This window comes from Henckelia pumila, unplaced genomic scaffold, assembly GCF_033568475.1.
Source record: "Henckelia pumila isolate YLH828 unplaced genomic scaffold, ASM3356847v2 CTG_525:::fragment_3, whole genome shotgun sequence".
Taxonomy (NCBI): Eukaryota; Viridiplantae; Streptophyta; class Magnoliopsida; order Lamiales; family Gesneriaceae; genus Henckelia; species Henckelia pumila.
Genome location: NW_027331857.1, coordinates 4,235,729 through 4,256,168, shown reverse-complemented (window position 1 = coordinate 4,256,168; position 20,440 = coordinate 4,235,729). Strand labels below are relative to the sequence as shown.

Here is a 20,440-nt window from a genome sequence, read left to right as displayed (position 1 = left end):
AGTAGTTTCACCTCTTTAAATTACATCAAGTCATCCCCAACAATTTAATCTATGAAATCGTATGGTATATAGGTTGGTTCTTTTGAACAATGAAAAACATGCCAACTTCTTTAAGTGAAATCACATTCCTGAATTTCCGAGGAACAGAAAAAGGATTGGATTGGGTTGTCCGAGATTTGGTATTCAGTTCCTTTACGGCATAAAATACCATGGGTATAAAATCGGGTCAAATAAAGAAAAGTTTCAATTCTCCCAAAAAGGACAAAATTATATTATATATTCAAATAACATGGACAGATTTAATGTAACGCCATATGGACGAGGCTATCTTAAATATAATGAATCATTCAAGTTCCAAACATACAACTTCAATCAAGCACAGCTGAGTCGACATTTAGCGGTTACAACATATAGATCAATGATCATCGTGCTTTAGCCAGGCGGCCAGTTCATTTGACGCCCGCCAATTAGGTGGATGTGAAGGTGATACACAGATTGACCTGCAAAACAATGTCAAATTCAAGATTACCGATGGCTGGACAATTGAATGAACAGAAACCAATAAATCAATCATACATCCGTTGGGGCCATCGTTGATCACGAGCCTGAATCCATCGTCAAGCCCTTCTTGTTTCGCAACAAGCTTTGCAGTGTATAGAAGTCGGCCAAGAATCTCACAATGCTTCTCCTCAGCCTATATATGGAACATATAAACCACAAGCAGCATAAAAACACGAGAAACAGGCCACAATATTAAAGCCTCAAAAAGGCCAAGTTCAAGTTTTTGAGTCAACTACATTTTATTCCAATCCAAATGACAGACATAATCATACAAAGGCAGTGGCAGAAAATACCTTGGAAATCCCTGTCAAGCCATCCCTTACTTTAGGAATAAGCAGTATGTGTGTGGGAGCTTGGGGATTTATGTCCCTGAAAGCAAGAACCTGCAAAGTAGCCGAACAGCAAATTAGAGCTCTCGGATTGATGGTATATCAGCACAGAAATACTTATAAACTAGGAGGCAAAAATTATAGGATGGGGCTTACTGAGATACACTACAGATGTTATTATTTAACTACAAAGGGGCGTTCTTATGGAGCAGATGTTTGTCAAAATCTTCAATCATATTACTTCACATTTGAAATCAACTGTTTGGCACTAAATTACTAACACAATCTCACCTTGTTCTATCTGTTTTCTCAGAAAGAAAAAGGTTTCATATTACCCATCATCATTTTGTTATTGTGCTACCGTCTACTGCTACAATCAATATAAGTTATACCTGATGATGACGCCACAACACAGATCTTTAAAATCATATAAAACATTTCGATCATTGACCCACATTGATTGACAATAAGAAGAATTATTGCTCCTCCCCCAACAATTTTATATCTCGAATAATCTTCTCAAATTCACATCCAAACACCATTTCAAATAATTTCTGAAAATTTACCACATAGCTCGGCCAAAAACTATTTGTCTTTGGCCATCCATGCTAGCTAATTATTGTTGGATAACAAGAACTATAATTCAGACTTTAGACCGAGTAACAATATTTCAACAATTTTAAAACTTTTCCAAGGATCAATATTTCAACTAAGAATATATTTTGTCAATATGGAGTAGTGATGTTCCTGATATCATTGCATTATTAATACGAATAGTCTTTTGAAAAAAAATTCACTCGATCATCAATGAAGTTCAAACAATCCATTAATCCCACAGCTCAAAGAACCCATAATAAAGAGCCAAAAACATAAAATAAAAAAGTAAAAGTCAGACATGGATTTCATTAAGAAACGATATTTAGCATAGCCCTACCTTGTCATCCTCGAATACGACCTTAGATGGTATTTCTTTGTTAATAATCTTGTCAAATCTGCATTTTAACCCCCAAAAAAAAAAGTTTAGGAAATAAATCTGAACTCATTGGTATGTAAATATTACAGAGATTTGGAGGAAAAGGAAGAAGAAGTAGGAGAAGGACATGGTGAGAGAATCGGAGGGGACAGCGGCAAGAGCAGCCTCCTTCTCAGAAGCGGCCATGTTTTGTGGAGATGCTCCCAAATGACAACTGAGGATTTGCAGTCGGAGGCTGCTTGGGTTTTCCTGCTGGCTCATGCCACTTCAAATGTAATTTTTCCTTTTACTCGTCTCATTTATTTACTTTGGGTTTTTAAATAATAATACAAATATCAAATCATTTTAAAAAAACAAAAACAAAAACTTTTAAAAAAAAAACGATTTGACTGTCCTTTTAAAAATAAAATCGCATTTTTTTAATTTAATCAGTTGGTTTCATCACAATTTCTTTATTCATTTAATATTGTAAATGTTATAAATGTTATCATTTTTTAATATTTTATCATCAATTATCATAATTGTTATTACTTATCAAACAGTCAAACCAAGTAAATATGCTAACTTTGATTTCGCTTATTTAGAAAAATCCTAAATTAAACAAATCAAGTTATCAACAAACATCATTGTTTCTATCAATCTTTATAATATTTTTATATAAAAAATCGATTTTTTTAAACAAATCCTCCTTATAATTCGAATAAGATTTTTGGACATTATTTACCCTGCTTTTTATCAAATTATTTCTAGAAGTCATCAAAAGAAAATTTTTGCTGATATTTATAAGTAACTTTTCACCAATTTAACACGTTTTAACATACAAAAAAAAAATCATCAAAAAAAAAAAACAAAAAAAAAAAAAGTAATACGTGACCTGCACTACGTGTCCAAATTTTTTAATACAAAATTAAACAATGAAATTTCATCATGCAATGTTATTCGGTTGAAAAGAAAAAAACATTTAAATTAAAGAGCAAATCCGAATTATCCTTCATTTTATATAAAATAACAAGCAAATTTCACCAAAGGCAACAAAAAGTAGTTCACATCTCCGACACCAGAAAGCAACAAAATTTAAACGAAAATTCAAATCCGACTCAGTCCCTCAAAAGCTTAGGCCTCTGCATCCTCTACAAGATGGACAATCTTGGAGGTGGGCTTTGCCAACAAATCAGTGTACTCTTGGAAAGGTGATTTTGTGAATCGAGTCTCCCTCCAGAAATCTGGAGTTAAAAACCCGTATGTCTTCAGCAGACAATCAAAAGTTGCCTGCAAAGATTTGAATCAATGAGCTTAGAAACCAACCCCTCGAATGCATATTGAGGTTAATAACATAAATATTTGAATCAATGAGTATGGAAACCAAATCATCGAATGGATATTGAGGTTAATAACATAAATGGCTTCGACGAAACATCAGTAAACATTTCCAAGACATTATCATATTCAGCACATCCCTAATTTACCCAAGGCAAGATGCAACTCTTATGCTTCATTAGTTCTTAGATCATCTAGTAAGCTGTCTGGGCATAGCCAGATGTACAAGTCATTTCGAGACGCAGTAGCACACATGGCATTTATCAACAGACTGCAAGCACTGGGAAAGTATAAAATGATCCTAGGTAACCACACAAAGGAAACTATATAGCATACGAGAATGACGTGAAGATAACCAGCAAAATGTCCTGCAAATACGATATCAGCTGACAAAAAACAGAGCTTAAAAGGTGATCCACATAAAGTTCACATGTCAAGCAGGTAACCGGAATTCAATGATAGTCAACACAAATGCGCTTGGATTCAGCACGTGCTAGGGTTTTCAAAAGCCCAACACAGCAAAGAAATCAACTTAATATAAAAACCATGGAATACTAGATTTTATAATAAAGTATAAATGAACAGACATAAATGAAGATATATAACTGCAACATGATGATATGTAACTCATGTAAAACGCACACAGTTCAGATAAAAAATGTCAATTGATCATAAATTCGATTAGATTCTAAATGTAAATGATATAAGACAGTAGAAAACTAGATATAGATAGAATAAAAGTTGAACCTTGACAAAGTTTCCAAGGGTCTTGGTGGATCCACGAGAGGAAGTGAATACATCTTCAATACCAGCGAATTGCAGCACCTTCTTCGGCACCCGAGCTGCGACAATTCCAGCCCCACGCGGTGCAGGGACCATGCGCACAGTAACTGACCCACATTTACCAGTAACCTTACACGGCACAGTATGTGGCTTCCCGATTTTGTTTCCCCAGTAACCTCTCCTAACTGGGATCACAGACAGCTTAGCCAGTATTATGGCTCCACGTATGGCTGTAGCCACCTCTTTCGAGCACTTCACCCCCAATCCGACGTGCCCGTTATTATCTCCGACCACCACAAACGCCTTGAACCTGGTTCTCTGACCAGCCCGGGTTTGCTTTTGAACCGGCATGATTTTCATCACCTCGTCTTTCAGCGACGGTCCAACCAGAGTATCGATGATTTGGTACTCCTTGATTGGAAGCGAATGCAGGTAGATCTGCTCCATGGACTTAATTTTCCCATCTTTCACTAGGCGTCCAAGCTTCGTAACCGGCACCCACTTCTCCTCCTCTGTTTCGCGACGGGGACGTCGGCCGCCGCGTCCGCGACCTCCCCTATCGCCACCACGTCCACGGCCGCCAAATCCACGCCCAAAGCCGCCGCGGTCTCCCGCACCTCTGTCAGCCATGATGTGTTGTAAAAGGATAGGAAAAGAGAGAATGCCGCTGTGTGTGTGTGAGGAATGGAGTAAACCCTAAAGATGTACTACTATACCAAGGCTTATATCGACCCATGAAAATTGGGCAATGGGCTTTGCATTTAGGGTTTAAATAATGTTTGGCCCAGTGGAGTCATTTCAGGTCCAGTAAGGAAGGTAATATAATCGAGTTTATTTATTTATTTATTTTTCCCAACTTTTTTGAAAACTTGAACAATTAACCAAATCTATATTTGCATCATGTTGCAGAAACAAAAGTATTAAGTTTTAAAAGTCAAAGAATTCCCTAAGATTAATAGTCAGCAGAGATAAATAGTAGTGTGTGATCTTATTAACTTTCACGAGGACAATGTTAAACCATTAGACCATAATTTTGCATAGAAAATATTCCTAATATTTTTAACAATCAATGTCTCTTGAGAAGACACTTGTGGCTTAGCAATTACTTGCACCACAGATAACACGCCATTTTCCACAATCAAATCAATTTAAGATAATGTTTGAGAGAGCTTATGAACAGGGGCGGATTCAGAAATTTTGTTCAGGGGGAGTGCAATTAAGGACAGAGTTATGTGTTGTTTCGCCCGAATGGTCGCTTGGGTGACCTAATTTTTTTTCCTATTTTTTCTATATTAAATTTAGTTTGCTTTATCAATACCCTCGTGAACAATTTTAAAAATAAAAAGATAAAAACTCAACACATAAAAATAGAGAACTTAGAAAATTTTTGCTTGGATAGAAATAAAAATCTGGCTCTGTTATTGGATACAATTCATAAAACAAACATGAATGTGCATTTTATACCAACTAAAATACGACCAGAAAAGTTAAAACATTATCATCAATTCATAATAATTCATTATACATTTATTTGATGAGTTGCTAAACATATTTTTTTTATAATATAATACATCAATATTACTTAAAATTGACATATACCATATTTTATTTTATTAAACAATAATATAAGTATATACTAATCATTTATATAAAAATTTGAGGGGGGCCCTGCCCCTGGACCCTACGTGGGTCCGCCTCTGCTTATCTTATGGAAAATACTTATTAGTTTTTTTTTCAAAAATTTTGTGAAAAAAAAGCCCGAAAAATAATTCCTAAATGTCGGCTTTGAACCAATAAGATGTTGTCTTCTTTAATCCCTCACGTTTTTATCTAAGTATGAAATTGGAAGACCTCGAACCGACGCACAAATCACCACTCCAACATCAACTCGAATTGACGTTTGATTTTCCATATTCTGATAAATATTATTATTTGTTCTTATTGTTTTAATTTTAAAATCAATAATATTAATCATATGAATTTTTATTCGTATTTTTCGATATTGTTAGGTTTTTTTTTGTTTTAAGGAATAAAAAAAAACCCTAGTAAACAAATTTAAATTATGTAAAACCTTAATTTTGATGCGCAACATAAAATCAATTAAAAACGCTTTAATTGAATGGAGAAACGCTACTAGTGATTTATTAGAAAATCTTAAGAATTAATTAAGCCCAATAAAAATTTTGAATATAAATAATCCGTGCGCCATCTGTTATAGGCAACTAAAATAACTTAGTCACATAAAAGATATAAAACACAGTTAAGCACAACCGAGAAGAGCCAAACTAAAATCAAATGACATAAGCTCATTCCGTGCCACCAAGAAACCAAAAATCCAAGTCAGAATTGTGGTGCTTTCGGTGCATGAAGTTCAGGTTCAAATGTTATGCTGTCCTGGGTCAGGCATGGATGCCTGGAGTTGGCCTGGGGACTGGGGTTCGACATCATAGACATCACATCTTCCGGTGTAACTCACAGCTGAACAAGAAAAAGAACCTGCCATAAACAGATCAGCATGAATCCTCGATGTACTATTAGATATTTAGATGAACAAGATCAATGCAGCAATAACATAGATCACAGATAGTATTGCATGCATTCCAATATTGAATACAGCATGCATTTACATGTTTCAAGGTAGTCCGAACGTGATTATTTACACCCAGTTTGTACATCAACTCAGTACCATAGTTAAGTATCGATAACCACACATTTTACTTTGTTGTTGAGGGAAAATTGGAGGGAACCATAAAACTACCCCAAAGCCCCGTAACAATGTCTAAATAAATAAACTGGCATCATCAGAATGTAGATTGTAAAATGCGAGTCACCTTGAGCAAAATGACAATCTAACGTGGTTAAGGCAGGCGAGGGCCAGCAACTAATCCATATTCGTCTTTGTTTCACTAGAATTGTTTGTAACCACTTGTAAACCAATTCAAATACTATCTATTAACCGGACTAGGATATAGTATAACAAAACCCAGAACTTATTTCAAGCTTCTATCCTCCTGACCTCCCATTATTTTACATTTGGTAGGGCGTAAGCTGCAAAGCTTTGAACTTTCATTCACAGAGTCAATCCAATGCAAAGAAAACCTCGCTATTCATATTTTCCCAAACACAATATGAACCTCGACAATATGGTGTAAAACAACACTGAAAAACAGATTAAGCCACTGACATGTGACTTAACAAATGAAGTAAAAAGATATAGCACAGAGATAAGTAACCAATACGAGAACCATAACCAATATTAAATAAACAAACACAGTAACACACCAGGAAACGAGTAACAACAACCACTTGCAACTAACTTCATCTCCCCGGTTGTAAGCATCTTACCTAGCGTCGGAAATAAGAAGTCATCCCGGGTTCCTTTCTAGCATTTCCAGAATCTCTCCCATCGGCTGCAGCCGTTGTAGATGTCCCTGCAGTGGAATGTCCTGTTTGAGGACTCTGGAAGGACCCCATTCCATTAAAAGTTGCTTGTGATCCATAGTGCCCCATCACACTAGGACTCATGCTATTCATTCCATAATTCGAACCCATCCCACCAAAAGATGAACTCAATCCAGATGTCATTAAACCAGCCGGATTATATCCTGCGGCCAGAATTGCATTCCCTGCCAACCCAATCCCAGGATTTTGCGACATCAAATACCCAGCTGGGGTCAAATTAGTACCCAAAATACCTGGATTCATTCCTAAACCACCATAGCTAAGATCACTAACGGGAGGATTGGCATTACTTGCGGTACTTTGCAGTGCCGCATTGTTTTTATTAGCATGATTTTCCACAAACTTCTTGCAATGCAATTGGCAATTATCAAAAACTTTGATCGGCTCCTCCAAAACCTTCTTGTACCCCTCGGCAGACTTGTACGTAATAACAGCAAAGCCTTTGAACAGATTTGTGGCCGGATCCGTCCCAATAGGTCCGTCCTCGATTTCACCATACCTCCGAAAGAAGGCCTTCAGCTTCTCAGGCGCCACGGTAGGCCCCACATTTCCAACATAAATCTTCCATTTCCCCACTTCTGATGCCTGAGTTGCACTTGCAGGAGTTGTCGAGCCAACAGCTGCCAGTTGGCAGGACACGTTCCTGCTTCCAATCTTCTTCTGCGGGACTTTCAGAGCCTTTTTGGCAGCAGCCCTCGTCTTGAACAACACGAATGCGTAGCCCTTCGCGCGACCAGTGTTCTTATCAACAATCAACTTGCTCTCCTCGATTTCACCGAATGGTTTGAAGGCCTGGACGAGCTGCACCGAGGTGGCGTCATACCCGAGCCCATGGATGAATATCTTCCGGTGGATCGGGTCAGAATCCGCCATTTTAATGATTTTGGCCAGAATCGAGGCGTCCTTCGAGCCCGCCTCTTTAAGCAGGTCTATGATTTGGTCTTTTCCGAAAGGTTCCAGTAGCTCACGAACGGTTGCTCTTTTCGATGCTTCGTCGTTTTCTTCGTCCTCAGATGATGAGTTATCGTCTTCCTCTTCCTCTTCCTCTCCCTCATCCTCATCATCGCTTTCTTCGGATTCAGATTCTTCTTCTCCTGAGGACGATTCTTCCTCCTCCTCCTCTTCTTCTTCTTCTTCTTCTTCACCGGAGGATTCCTCCTCTTGTTCTTCGCGAATTATCTTGGATTTTTTCTCACGAGTTTGTTGTGAGGATGGGGCCTTACGTTTCCTCGCCATAGGAAGAATTTGTCGAAGCTCCGTCTCTCCTGCACTAAGCGCCGGTTAGGGTTTAAGAATCTAATTTTCCGAATATCAATTTTGTGTACATATATCGGGATATATTTATATATATGTGTGTGTGTATATCCGTATAGATATATATTAGGGTGTTTTTTATTTATTTATTTTTTTAAAAAAAATTAGGGTGTTCATTTGGAAATAACTAATGATCCTTGATTTTATTATTTTTCTTACAAGTACGTCAACTTACATGGGTGTTAAGTGTTTAGAGTTTAAATTTACATGGTACGCTGTTGCACAAATTTATTTCGTTTCTCGATTTTAAAGATATATAATTTCATATTTGAATTATTCAATTTTGATTCAATTTGATTTTATTCTCAATTATTTTGATTTAAACAATTATTTTTAAAGAGCTAATGACATCAATATTCATCGTAGAAAACAAAAAACACCCCGCATAAAGTTAATATTGTTTTAGATCTCATTTTTTTATAAACAAAAACATAAAAGTGTATGTTGTATAGGATAAATGAACATCAGTTTCTATAACGTAAATACAAAATGTGTTTGATTTTTTAATTAGTTCATTGATATTTTTAAAATAACTTTTAAGTTTGTTTACACTTTGATGCAATGAGCCCTTATTTAAATTACAAAGACCTAAACATGAACAAAAAATATACTTAATTTACAAAATATGTATTTAAATAGAATTATTAATCTAATTAAACTTCGGTTTTTTCGATTCGAGTCGTGAATATATATTATTAAATTAAATCATATAAACTCCGATTTTAACATTTGTAAAAAAAAAAAAAAAAATCATATTCGGTTCAATTCGGCTTCCTATTTTTGTCCATCCGGTTTTCTCCATATAAAAACCAAAGTGTGAACATCTTAATGTGTAATCCTCAATTCTAACACAGATTCTCGAGTGAATAGTTTACTTGTATCAGATGGGACAAGATATTTTGTTCGGAAAATGAAGCCTGAACCACAAGAACAAAAGCAAAATTTAGGGAACCCTTGTGTGCACATACATTTCTTCTTGCCACAGCAAATAGCCATTCTCAATGGCCACTCTACCAAATTCTATCTTAAAAACAACTCCTCATTTATCACCAATCAAATGGACACCAATTCTCAACGCAAACTCCAATACCTTCCCTTGTTGTTACCCGTCATTCACCCACTCCCCAATAACTCATTCCCAAAACTTTTTGAAATTTTATGTAAATTCGTATCGAATCACCACTCGGGGTGGATTCATTCAAGAAGAAGACGACGGTGAGGAGGAAATACGCAGTTTCGATGATGCGGTTTCGCTATTCAACAAGAGGGATTACTACAAATGCCACGATGTTCTGGAAGACTTGTGGAACAATTCCCAAGAGCCCACGCGAACTCTTGTTCATGGCATTCTACAATGTGCAGTTGGCTTTCATCACCTCTTCAACCAGGTCACGTCTTTCATTATTAAGCAGTGTTTTGGAACGCTTTTGGAAAACACTTCTCGGCTTTTTCTTTAGTACTAGTGTTTGCAAATACTCCATAATCAAAATTTTTAAGCATTTGCGAACATGTCTTAATTAGTAAGTGGACTCGAACCCTTGGCTATAAAGAACAGAGTAACTTATCTAGTTTGTTACGATTTTAACGATCATAGGCTAGCTATAGAAAGTGTTAATCTGTTTTGAGACGTGCCTTTCTTGGACAGAACCACAAAGGGGCAATGATGGAGCTTGGAGAAGGGTTATGCAAGTTGCGGAAAATGAACTTTGATAGCGGACCATTTCACCAATTTGAGAAAGAGATTTCAGCAGTCTTGGAATTCATTTACCAGACTCAGTTAGAGAAGGCTGCATGTATTTCTTCTCAACTTTTATTTTCACCCTATAATCATTAGCACCCTTGCTGAATCCATTATTTTTTTTTACATTTTATGAATGTAAAAAAAAAAAAACATAGGAGTACTCATAGTAGAAAGCCTTTTTGCAGGCACAGACGAATTTTGCGAAACAATGGATCAATCTGAGAGATCATACCAACTGTTGGGGGCGTATGCAGCCGGAGAGCGTCTCTACTATCTTGAACTCGACAGAAAATGGAATGCTTACATTGTTTACTCTCCTGAGAAGTATCGCGGAATGCAGGTCGAACCGCCCATGATAAAGATTCCGGTCCTTGAGGCATCTGAGCAACATATAATGGATTTGGAGTATACATAATCGTTTCATTTCTAAGTACTTGTGTTTTCAATAGGACAAGATGGTGGGAAAAAAGGTAGTGAACACAGTATATATAGATCAAAAGGCAACACGCAATTTATAAGAATAGGCAAGCAATTCTGTTTATTTGGTGGAGTTACATTACATCTGGTAGCAAACATTTTGCTCAAATAAATTTTTTTTATGACAACCCTTCACGGCTTCAGTTACACCCATACAATTTGAGACTTGAGAGTTCATATTCAAAAAACAAAGTTGACAATCCCAAAATTATATTTTCTCAATTTTTTTCTCCAAATTATTAAGATGTCAACGAAATTGATAACATGAAATTTTAAATTCCCAAAAAGAATTTTGCATATACCTAAAGCTAACCGTGACAAGATTATTTTCTATTCTATATTATAATATTTGAGATCATTATAAAAACTGTTTTTGGTATGGTGTGATGACACCAAAATTTTCTTCCAGTTTTGCCCTTTTATTGCAGCCAAATTTTCACTTTGCATCAGTTTTTCCCATTTTCTTTTCAATTGAAAATCTAACTTCTTACACACATGTATTTTCGGAGCACAAATTTTAATATAATGCATTATATTATATACGCAAAGTGTATGCTCCGTAACTAGTTACTATTATTCTTTTGAGTCAGGGAAGAGATTGTCAAAATTATTTATTTATAAACTTTAATTATTTGAATAAACTGACCAGAAAAGAAAAACTTGGTCGCAAAAATTCGTGCTTGCAAAAGTCGAATTCATGTGGAGTAAAGTGTTAAGCACCATAAACTTTTTTCAATTTATAAGATATAAAAAAAAAGATGTTAATATTAAAAAAAAAAATCTATCTAAGCAATGAAAATGGCGGGAAAACATTGAAAAAGGCGCGGAAGACCCTTCACATTCAATACATCCATAACGAAAACTTGCACAATATCCCACAATTTCACACGCGCCACCGCAGGAAGCCACAGAATGATGTTCGAGAGCAGCCAAAACGATGCATCAGCCATCAACGGCGGATTCATCTCTTCTCAAACGTCTGATCCATCCCCCACTTCAGCCAAGGTAATTGCCCTAAACATCACACAAAAAATCGAATTGTAGTTTAATTTTTTACAATCGTTTTGATCTGCTGAGCAGAGTCGTGATAATCAACCTATGTATCCCGCTACTGTGAAGCAACTGATTGAAGCGACCCCCTCAGCGGATGACAAATCTGGTTACCTCATCGACGGCGTTGATGTCTACAATGTGAGTTCAAGCTTCTTTTAGCGTCTGCCAAATTAATCAATCAATTTACTCAGATACACAATTAATGTGACAAATCTGCTTATACGAAAAACGTGGAAAACCTTGAATTCGCAAAAAATAGTTTTATTTAATCTCATGGAAAGTGTTTTTTCAAGTACAAGGATAACCTGTATGTATGTAGTATTTAGGGGTAATTGGGTTTTGGGCACCACCGTTCAGTAACTTTTTTTTTTGGACTATGTAAACTCCATCAGAAATCAGCGTTAGAAATATTTTTTTTTGTTCAGTTCAATGATTTTTTTCCTTACTTCATCTTCACTGATGAAGATGTAAATATATATTTCTACAAGGCTACTGTGTTCCATTTGTCAATTTTTCTTTCAACTTTTGTAGGTAAAATTGGTTGGAATGACATATGACAAATCTGAAAGGGTTACTGATGTCTCCTTTGCGATTGATGATGGCACCGGCCGTATTGGCTGCCATAGATGGTAAGTATTGGATCCATTGGTGAGGGGAATCGTAAAAAATGCAAGTTTCTCTCTGCTAAAACACATGAATCCCCCCGCCTTGACCTCTAAATTTGATTCCTGGGTATGCCTCCTCAAGTGTTCTTGGTTATGATATTTTGTCAATTTGTAAACATGTATAAATATGTAGAAACCGACATCAGCATAGAATGCCAAATACATTTACTAGGTGTGCACATTTTGTGTTGTTTCATGCTTGATAGGTTGCCGAGTTCTCGAGTGATCTAACACAGTCATGTTATTCCTTACTTGTGCTTATGAGATATTTCTGTCTGTTTGACTGTGGATTAACTTTGACATACTTGTGTAATTCCCAGGATAAATGATTCTCAGGATACCAAGGAAGTGGAAGGATTAACGTAACATTTCAAGCTTCCGAAATCTTTATTCTGTTTGCTATTGATACTCCGATTTACTGTGAATCCTTTCTTGTTTGATCTAAACCAGGGATGGAACGTATGTTCGAGTTCATGGACATTTGAAGAGTGTCAAGGGTAGAAGGCAGGTGGTGGTATATGCAATCAGGTAAATTTTTATTTGCATTGACTGAAGGAATTGGGCAATTCTCCTTATGATAAGGTTATGTGTATTTCCGATTTCATTATGAAGACTTTGTTTTCTAGTTGAAATGCACCAATATGAACTCTTGGCGTTTCTGGTCATGCCATTAATAAATTCACATATCTACGACTAAAAGCCATGGTGTATATGTGGTGCAGCATATTGTGCTTGCGTGCCAAAAGAATTTTGCTATTGCAATGTTAATATACATTCTCACCAAACACTAGAAGCCAAGCTTGCAATTAATCTTTGGTGGTTGAATGATGAGAATCCCCGACAACAATAGAATAGATTAAAACTTAGAATCAAGAAGGCTCTGAGCTTGATTATACCTTGCCCACTTGCTCCTCCCATTGTTTAGGTAGCTGGTTTCTTTGAGCAAACAACTGCTCAAACTTCATTGAGAAAAAGAAATTAATCTGTGTTATCTTAGAAACTAATGAATACGTTGCCATATTCATGAAGCAGATTGAAGCTTTGTTTTGTCACATTATTTCAAAACATTTTCCCTACATGTTTTTGAAAAAAGTCACTAGGAAATATGCTTAACTTTTCTATTATCTTTGGAGCACAATGAGAATGGGATACATACATCAGGATCAGACTTTATTTCTCTGTGAAGGTTGTAATTTACAGGTGTACAATTGCCGAGATTGTGTTTTGGCCATTTTTTGCAGTTCTGTTCCTAGCCAAATTGTTCTGATGTCTTTGTGAATTTTGGCTGCCATGACACCCTGTCCCCTTGTACTCCCCTTACTGCAAGAAAGCATTTTCCAATCACATTTTATGATGGGATATTGAATTTGTCCTTCCTTTAACATTCAGGCCTGTGACCAACTATAATGAGGTAGCTACACATTTTCTTGAGTGTATACATGCCCACTGCTCCAGTCCCAGAATAAAGGTAACGTGCTGTTCAATTGAGATCGCAGGAGAAATTGAAATTTCTGCTTGTTTCTGGTTTTCTTATTTCTATTTAAAAAAGTAACAATTTAGTTTCATAATATTGGTGCCAATGTACAGAATGGTGTTTCTGTCCCCTCTTCATCTTCCTTGGTTATTGGAACTCCTAAACCCAACAATCCTTCCTCGTCTACTCAAGTTAGTTCACAACCTGACTTGTTTTCTTATGAGTATCCTGAATTTGCAAAAAAATTCCTAATACTTGCATCTTCTATTTATTCTTTATTATCTAGGTCTCTCACGAGTACAACTTGGATGGCCTCGGGAGCATAGATAAGATGGTTTTGGATTATCTGCAACAACCGTTATCCCTGTAAGTCATCTATAACTGCTTGTCATGCCAAGATTTCATATTAGCATGTCTTGATATGTACATGTACCTCTGTTTGTCAATGTGCATGCAATAGGCAATTCCTTGAAAATTAAATTATTATGTGGATAAAGCGTGCGCATATAAAAGGTTTTCGTTTAAGGCAATTCCATGAAAATCTAAATTAAATAAGTGGATAAAAGTTGAGCATATATACAAGGTTTTCATTTAATTGGTTGCAACCAGTTGTAATTTCATTTTGGTTTAGTCTGTGTTGGCATCTACTATGAGCCTGAAAAACATATAAATATATTGAAGTATACTTGCAAAGTGACTTTGATCTTGTCTAACATGGTTTCGGGATAGTTGAAGGTGTTACGAGTGGTCTGAGACTCTCAATCCCTTGAATGTGACGTCAACCTCTGACGTACTTAAATGTATATTATACATATAACTGGTTTTATTATATAAACCCGACAACCAGTGTTTCAGGATTGAGTAAATCAGTGATGGTTGCAGATTGACCACAGCATTAGCATTGGGGGATCAGCTCTAAAACATATCATACATCTATAAAGTATAACCCCCCTCAAACTCAGGAACATCCTTAAAAATACTCAGTTCTGTAACCATATCTCAGGTTTTTAACTAACCTCGGATGTGCATGACCCTAGTGAACTTGTAAATTTTATCTTTGAATAATCTTTTAGATTCATCTACTGTTCCTAGTGAAACAGAATGCCAACTCCATGAACAGATATATAACGTCAGTTGTCACCGTAATGCAACCAGTTTTGGGCTTCAAAAACAAAAATTCAACTAGTTTCTGGCCTGTTTGGTAGCGAAAGGCATGTAATGTTCCAGTTGTACAAGGGTGATTCTATGCTATTCTCGGAGAAAAGCTCTTGTGCATTTTTTGTTAGAGATGTTCAGATGAACTTTTTACTTGAAATTAAATATGTGCAGTTCATCAGTAATTTTTTTGTTTTCAGACAAGATGTTCGTCCGAACACCTTGTATAAATACATCGGGAGTGTTTCTTTCGATGTGGCATACAGTTATGCTTATAATGTAATCATGGAATGTGACAGGGATGGTTGACATTTTCTCTGCTCTATGATTCTATAGATTAGGTCAAAACCCAATTCGTGGTCCAAATGAGCTGTGTTCCGTTTAGATTTGTCTTTACACGAACCACTAAATTAGTACCCCAACCCGTCTACTTTTCATAGCTGAGTGGGTTAGCGTGACAAGTCTGATTTATTTTGACACTTCTATATAACACACTCTCATATGGGAGGGTTTATGATTTATGCATTTTTATATAAACATGTCCCAAAATCATGGGATTGGTTTTAATTTTTTTTTAAAAAAAAAATTTCTCAAGAGGGGGGAGTGCAGCTGCAACAAGCAGCACATGCCCGCTGCCCCGTCTTAAAATTTTTTATAATGACTTTTTCTTTGATAATATATTTTATATTTTATTTATCTTTAAATACAAGCTTCACATTCTCTCCAATAATATCTACCTTTGTTTTTTGCTTCATTCCCTACTCCAAAATGTCCGAAGACCCCAATCACTCACAACCGATAGGATCATTGAACTCTTTGAAGAAGAGTTGATGGATGATACGGATGAGAATATGATGTTGTTAATACTTCAACAACTAATGCTATTTAGGTAGCTCATAGTATTTCTTGCGGAACACGTAAAAGAAAGTATCTGAACCGAGATCGTAAAGCCGGACATGCTCGTCTTGCTGGTGATTACTTCACTGATGCATCGGTATTTCAGAGTGAAGTATTTTAAAGATTAATTTATTGATTATGAAACACTTAATTATTTGATGTTCTATTTTATAAAGTATATTTTATAATTCGTCCAAACTCTTAATATTATACCCATTTTTTCAATTATGTTGTCAATAAATTTAGTTTACTTTTATCGAATTATTATTTTCATATGAATAAATGTACAAAATTTAAAATACTAATGTGATTATAAATATTAAATCAAAAATGTTAATTAATATTATATATAGGAAATAAAATTATAAATCAAGATAAATATAAATAAAAAAAGTGGATTGATAATGAGTTCAAAAAATGTTATTAGAGAAGTTTATGACAATGTGAGATATATTTTAAAAGAAGTTAGAGTTTTTAACTTTTGATGTACTATATAAATTTCTTGCAGAGGTTTATGAGTTATGACTGCATATGTCCTTATTCTTTGTGGTTATCGATCACAATTTTGTCTCTTGACTGACAGTATATGGATTTTTTCCATTTTTCAGTGCACAGGAAAAGGGCATTCACCGGAACGAAATAGCACAAAAGCTTAAAGTTTCCCCAGAAAAAATTATGTATGTCCACTTTCTCCTATCTATCATGTTTTGGAGAGATTTTATGAGAAGCAACCAGTGATTGCATGCTAAGTATTAACCAATGTTTTGATCTTGACAGAGAAATTATGGAATCTCTTGAATCAGAAGGGCTGGTTTATTCTACAATTGACGAGTTTCACTACAAGTCCACAGCCGGTTAAATTTGCCAAAGGGTACGAGGCCTTCGTCGAATGTCAATGATTTCTCCTGCCTGAGTATATCTATGGTTTTTTTTTTCAAATGGAAGATATTCACATAACTAGTCATACAATGTAATATGGCCCAACAATGTTTTTAGCTTGATATTTTGCTTCTTATGTACTTGCTGCCTGGTTTCCAGATATATCTGATTATAATTATGCTTCTATTTTGTTGATCTGTTGGGATAAGGTTTTAAATCTCAATCCTGCTCCGAACCAAACAAACAAGATTGTCGTTTCTGCTGATTATTCTCAGTAGTCATAGAGTTCAAATGTGCCATGTTTTGTCATCATATGAAATAGTTACAGCAACAATGGTTTTTTCCCCGTTGCATGGCATCTGGAACGTTCTAGTACTGTTTTGGTATTAGGGTTTTTCTTCCCTTCCCACATTAGTTTTCCTTGTATCTAAAGGTGGCTGCGATCCTTGGGTTTGGGTCAGAGAATGTCAACTAGGCACACTTTTAATTTTGAAACTTGTGTGTTTTGAAATGCAACTTTGATGTACAGATAAAGTCAATAAGGTTTCACAAGGTGAAATTATGTTTCTTAAAAACGTTCTGTATCCAATTCCTTTGGGTTAAAATATGGGTTAATTGTCAATCACTCCCTAAAACACTTTATAACTTATTTATAAATCTCTACATAAATAAAACTTACTTTCAATCCCTGGAGAGAGAAACTTTTGTTTTTAAATATCAATTTTACCCTTATCTCTTAAAAAAAAAAAGAGAGAATGGATAATAAAAACAAAACTAATCCAAATAGTATATATATAAAAATTCAAATTAAAATCAAAGAACATAAACCATATCATATACATGCTTATGTTGATACAGGAGCAAGTATGTGTTTAGGAAGCAAGCAGATACTTCCAAATCATTATTGGAAGAAATATGATAAAGGATTAAAAGTTCGAATAGGAGATGGATCAATAATCATGCTTAATACAGTAGCAGAAAAATTAAAAATAGAAATAGAAGAAACAAAATTTGTAATACCCATTATATATCAAATAGAATCAGGAATGGACATTATAATAGAAAATAACTTTTTAAGAGAATATCTTCCATTTACACAATTTGAAGATCACATAACTTTAAACAAAGGATCATCAATGATTTACATTCCCAAAATACGAACAGCATTTCGCGTAGGAAATGAAGGATTTACAAAGAATTTTCATAAACGAAATACAAATCCAATAGAACTAAAAATAGAAAATATTTTAACGATTAATCCTGAAAAAGAAATCATGAGGAAATTTCATGATATATGTTCTGAAAATCCTCAGGACAAAATTAAGAAAAGAAAACAATTCATTGCTTCAATAAAACTCAAAGACCCTAATATCACAATCCGTGAAGCACCAAAAAGATGTAGCATGGATGATGTAAAAATATTTGAAAAAGAAGTTCAAGAATTATTAAAACTTAAGATAATCATCCCTAGTAAAAGTCCACACTCTTCACCAGCCTTTTATGTCAGTAAGAAAGATACTGATAAGAAAAGAATGGTAATTGATTATCGAAAGATGAATAAAGCAACAATTATGGATGGATATTATATCCCAAATAAGAATGATTTACTATCTTATATAGGAGAAATGAAACATTTTTCCAGTTTAGATTGTAAATCAGGATTCTGGCAAATTCAACTAGAACCACAAACACAATTACTTACAGCATTCAGTTGTCCAAAAGGACAGTATCACTGGACTGTATTACCTTTCGAACTTAAACAAGCACCAGATATCTTTCAAAGATATATGGATGAATCTTTTAAATCATATATAGATTTTTGTTGCGTTTATATAGATGACATATTAATTTATTCAAAAACACTAGATCAACATTATAAAGATCTCATGACAGTTTTAGATATTTGTCATAAAGATGGAATTATATTTTCTGAAAAGAAAGCACAATTATTCAAAACAAAAATAAATTATTTAGGATTACAAATAGAAGATGGAAAACATTGTTTACAACCGCATATACTTAAAAAAATTCATGATTTTCCTAGTGAAATCAAGGATAAAGATCAATTAAGAAGATTTTTAGGATTATTAACTTATTCTGAAAATTACATTAAGAAACTTGCAGAAATCAGAAAACCTCTTCAGGTAAAACTTAAACAGGACTATAAGTGGAAATGGTCGAAAGAAGATACTAATTACATAAACACTATTAAAAAGAAAATAATTAGTAATCTTCCTGAATTATATTTTCCTTCAAATAAAGATATAATAATAATTAAAACAGACGCTTCAGATGAATACTGGGGAGCATGTTTAAAAGCTTATACTGGAGAAAGAAATTTAGAAGAACTTACTAAAACAGCTACTAGAAATAATGAAGAATTATGCAACTATACATCAGGAACTTTTCAAGGTGCACAATTAAATTATCATTCGAATGAAAAAGAATTATTAGCTTTAATATTCACAATTAGAACTTATGAAATTTATCTTATTTCTAAATCGTTTTTAGTAAGAACAGATAATATGAATTTAACATATTTCAAAACAAGGAAAATATCAAGAAATGCAGGAAGAAATGCAGCAAGGCTAATTAGATGGCAATTGGAATTGAACCATTATCAGTTCGAGATCCAACATGTCAAAGGAACGGATAATTCATTACCCGACGCATTAACCAGAGAACTTCATCCAAACTATACTATCCGTAGTAACGGAATAATAAAGTAGATCCTAAGTGATCCAGAAAATGACTGTGAGTCATCCGAACATGCCTCGGAAAGCATGGAGAATATAAATTGATGAAATGAGATTTATATTCAGAAACATGAATTATTTTATGACTTTCAGTCATCCGAACATGCCTCAAAAAGCATGGGGAATATAAATTGATGAAATGAGATTTATATTCAGAAACATAAATTACTCTTTGAGTAAAATAATCAATTTAAGATTGATTCAATTCTTGCAAAATAATTTATAAATGCAATGATACGCATAATAAAACTATCTGAATTACTCACGAAAAGAGTTATTTTACAAACCATTATATATATAAATATGTTTTCTTGTGCAGAGTATAATCAAGATGGAGCAACTAAGTCAATTAAAAGAACAATTGATTGAATTGCAGGAAGAAATTCAAATTCTTCAACTAAAAGAAAGGAATTTGAGTAGAAAAATTCAAAGGACAGAAGAAAAGATGATAACTTCATCATCATCATCCTCACCAAGAACACCAATCAAAATGGCAACTCCATTTGACAAAATAATGGAGATAAAAGAGAAACAGTCAGTGGTCACAGCCAACACTGACAAAGAAAAAGAAAAGAAAAAAGAACCGGTGGACACAGCCAGCACC

At 34.7% G+C, this 20,440-nt stretch overlaps 5 protein-coding genes across 5 annotated transcripts; 2 read left to right on the top strand and 3 right to left on the bottom strand.

Moving 5' to 3' along the window:
* Positions 1–298: 298 nt before the first annotated feature.
* On the bottom strand, positions 299–2,150 carry LOC140873033 (14 kDa zinc-binding protein). The gene is made up of 5 exons (XM_073276000.1): positions 1,991–2,150; positions 1,825–1,882; positions 855–944; positions 577–694; positions 299–500 (listed from the first exon to the last, which is right to left on the bottom strand). Exons 1-5 carry the CDS (start codon positions 2,122–2,124, stop codon positions 433–435), a joined length of 468 nt encoding a protein of 155 aa, XP_073132101.1. The 5' UTR covers positions 2,125–2,150; the 3' UTR covers positions 299–432.
* Positions 2,151–2,810: 660 nt separating this feature from the next.
* LOC140873032 (uncharacterized) lies at positions 2,811–4,667 on the bottom strand. Its single transcript, XM_073275999.1, has 2 exons — positions 3,928–4,667; positions 2,811–3,132 (listed from the first exon to the last, which is right to left on the bottom strand). Exons 1-2 carry the CDS (start codon positions 4,591–4,593, stop codon positions 2,977–2,979), a joined length of 822 nt encoding a protein of 273 aa, XP_073132100.1. The 5' UTR covers positions 4,594–4,667; the 3' UTR covers positions 2,811–2,976.
* A 1,434-nt stretch (positions 4,668–6,101) lies between these two features.
* On the bottom strand, positions 6,102–8,739 carry LOC140873199 (UBP1-associated protein 2B-like). Its single transcript, XM_073276220.1, has 2 exons — positions 7,309–8,739; positions 6,102–6,459 (listed from the first exon to the last, which is right to left on the bottom strand). Exon 1 carries the CDS (start codon positions 8,659–8,661, stop codon positions 7,309–7,311), a length of 1,353 nt encoding a protein of 450 aa, XP_073132321.1. The 5' UTR covers positions 8,662–8,739; the 3' UTR covers positions 6,102–6,459.
* Positions 8,740–9,659: 920 nt separating this feature from the next.
* On the top strand, positions 9,660–11,090 carry LOC140873360 (uncharacterized). Its single transcript, XM_073276461.1, has 3 exons — positions 9,660–10,127; positions 10,385–10,532; positions 10,666–11,090. Exons 1-3 carry the CDS (start codon positions 9,741–9,743, stop codon positions 10,893–10,895), a joined length of 765 nt encoding a protein of 254 aa, XP_073132562.1. The 5' UTR covers positions 9,660–9,740; the 3' UTR covers positions 10,896–11,090.
* Positions 11,091–11,752: 662 nt separating this feature from the next.
* LOC140873290 (replication protein A 32 kDa subunit A-like) lies at positions 11,753–17,245 on the top strand. Its single transcript, XM_073276377.1, has 10 exons — positions 11,753–11,962; positions 12,038–12,148; positions 12,542–12,639; positions 12,996–13,037; positions 13,126–13,203; positions 14,065–14,143; positions 14,263–14,340; positions 14,436–14,515; positions 16,810–16,878; positions 16,979–17,245. The coding sequence occupies exons 1-10, from the start codon at positions 11,870–11,872 to the stop codon at positions 17,058–17,060; spliced, it is 810 nt and encodes a 269-aa protein (XP_073132478.1). The 5' UTR covers positions 11,753–11,869; the 3' UTR covers positions 17,061–17,245.
* The last annotated feature ends 3,195 nt before the right edge of the window (positions 17,246–20,440 follow it).

What these genes read in the sequence shown, in the direction of transcription:
- LOC140873199 (XM_073276220.1), bottom strand. Translation starts at nt 8,661, where the DNA reads ATGGCGAGGAAACGTAAGGCCCCATCCTCACAACAAACTCGTGAGAAA.
- LOC140873033 (XM_073276000.1), bottom strand. Translation starts at nt 2,124, where the DNA reads ATGAGCCAGCAGGAAAACCCAAGCAGCCTCCGACTGCAAATCCTCAGT. An exon ending in CCCTCCGATTCTCTCACCAT is followed by an intron (nt 1,883 to 1,990) that starts GTCCTTCTCCTA and finishes GTTAAAATGCAG; the next exon opens with ATTTGACAAGATTATTAACA. An exon ending in GCTTGACAGGGATTTCCAAG is followed by an intron (nt 695 to 854) that starts GTATTTTCTGCC and finishes TTCCATATATAG; the next exon opens with GCTGAGGAGAAGCATTGTGA.
- LOC140873360 (XM_073276461.1), top strand. Translation starts at nt 9,741, where the DNA reads ATGGCCACTCTACCAAATTCTATCTTAAAAACAACTCCTCATTTATCA. An exon ending in TTCATCACCTCTTCAACCAG is followed by an intron (nt 10,128 to 10,384) that starts GTCACGTCTTTC and finishes TTTCTTGGACAG; the next exon opens with AACCACAAAGGGGCAATGAT. An exon ending in TCAGTTAGAGAAGGCTGCAT is followed by an intron (nt 10,533 to 10,665) that starts GTATTTCTTCTC and finishes GCCTTTTTGCAG; the next exon opens with GCACAGACGAATTTTGCGAA.
- LOC140873032 (XM_073275999.1), bottom strand. Translation starts at nt 4,593, where the DNA reads ATGGCTGACAGAGGTGCGGGAGACCGCGGCGGCTTTGGGCGTGGATTT. An exon ending in CCCTTGGAAACTTTGTCAAG is followed by an intron (nt 3,133 to 3,927) that starts GTTCAACTTTTA and finishes AAATCTTTGCAG; the next exon opens with GCAACTTTTGATTGTCTGCT.
- LOC140873290 (XM_073276377.1), top strand. Translation starts at nt 11,870, where the DNA reads ATGATGTTCGAGAGCAGCCAAAACGATGCATCAGCCATCAACGGCGGA. An exon ending in CGTATTGGCTGCCATAGATG is followed by an intron (nt 12,640 to 12,995) that starts GTAAGTATTGGA and finishes TGTAATTCCCAG; the next exon opens with GATAAATGATTCTCAGGATA. An exon ending in AAGGAAGTGGAAGGATTAAC is followed by an intron (nt 13,038 to 13,125) that starts GTAACATTTCAA and finishes GATCTAAACCAG; the next exon opens with GGATGGAACGTATGTTCGAG.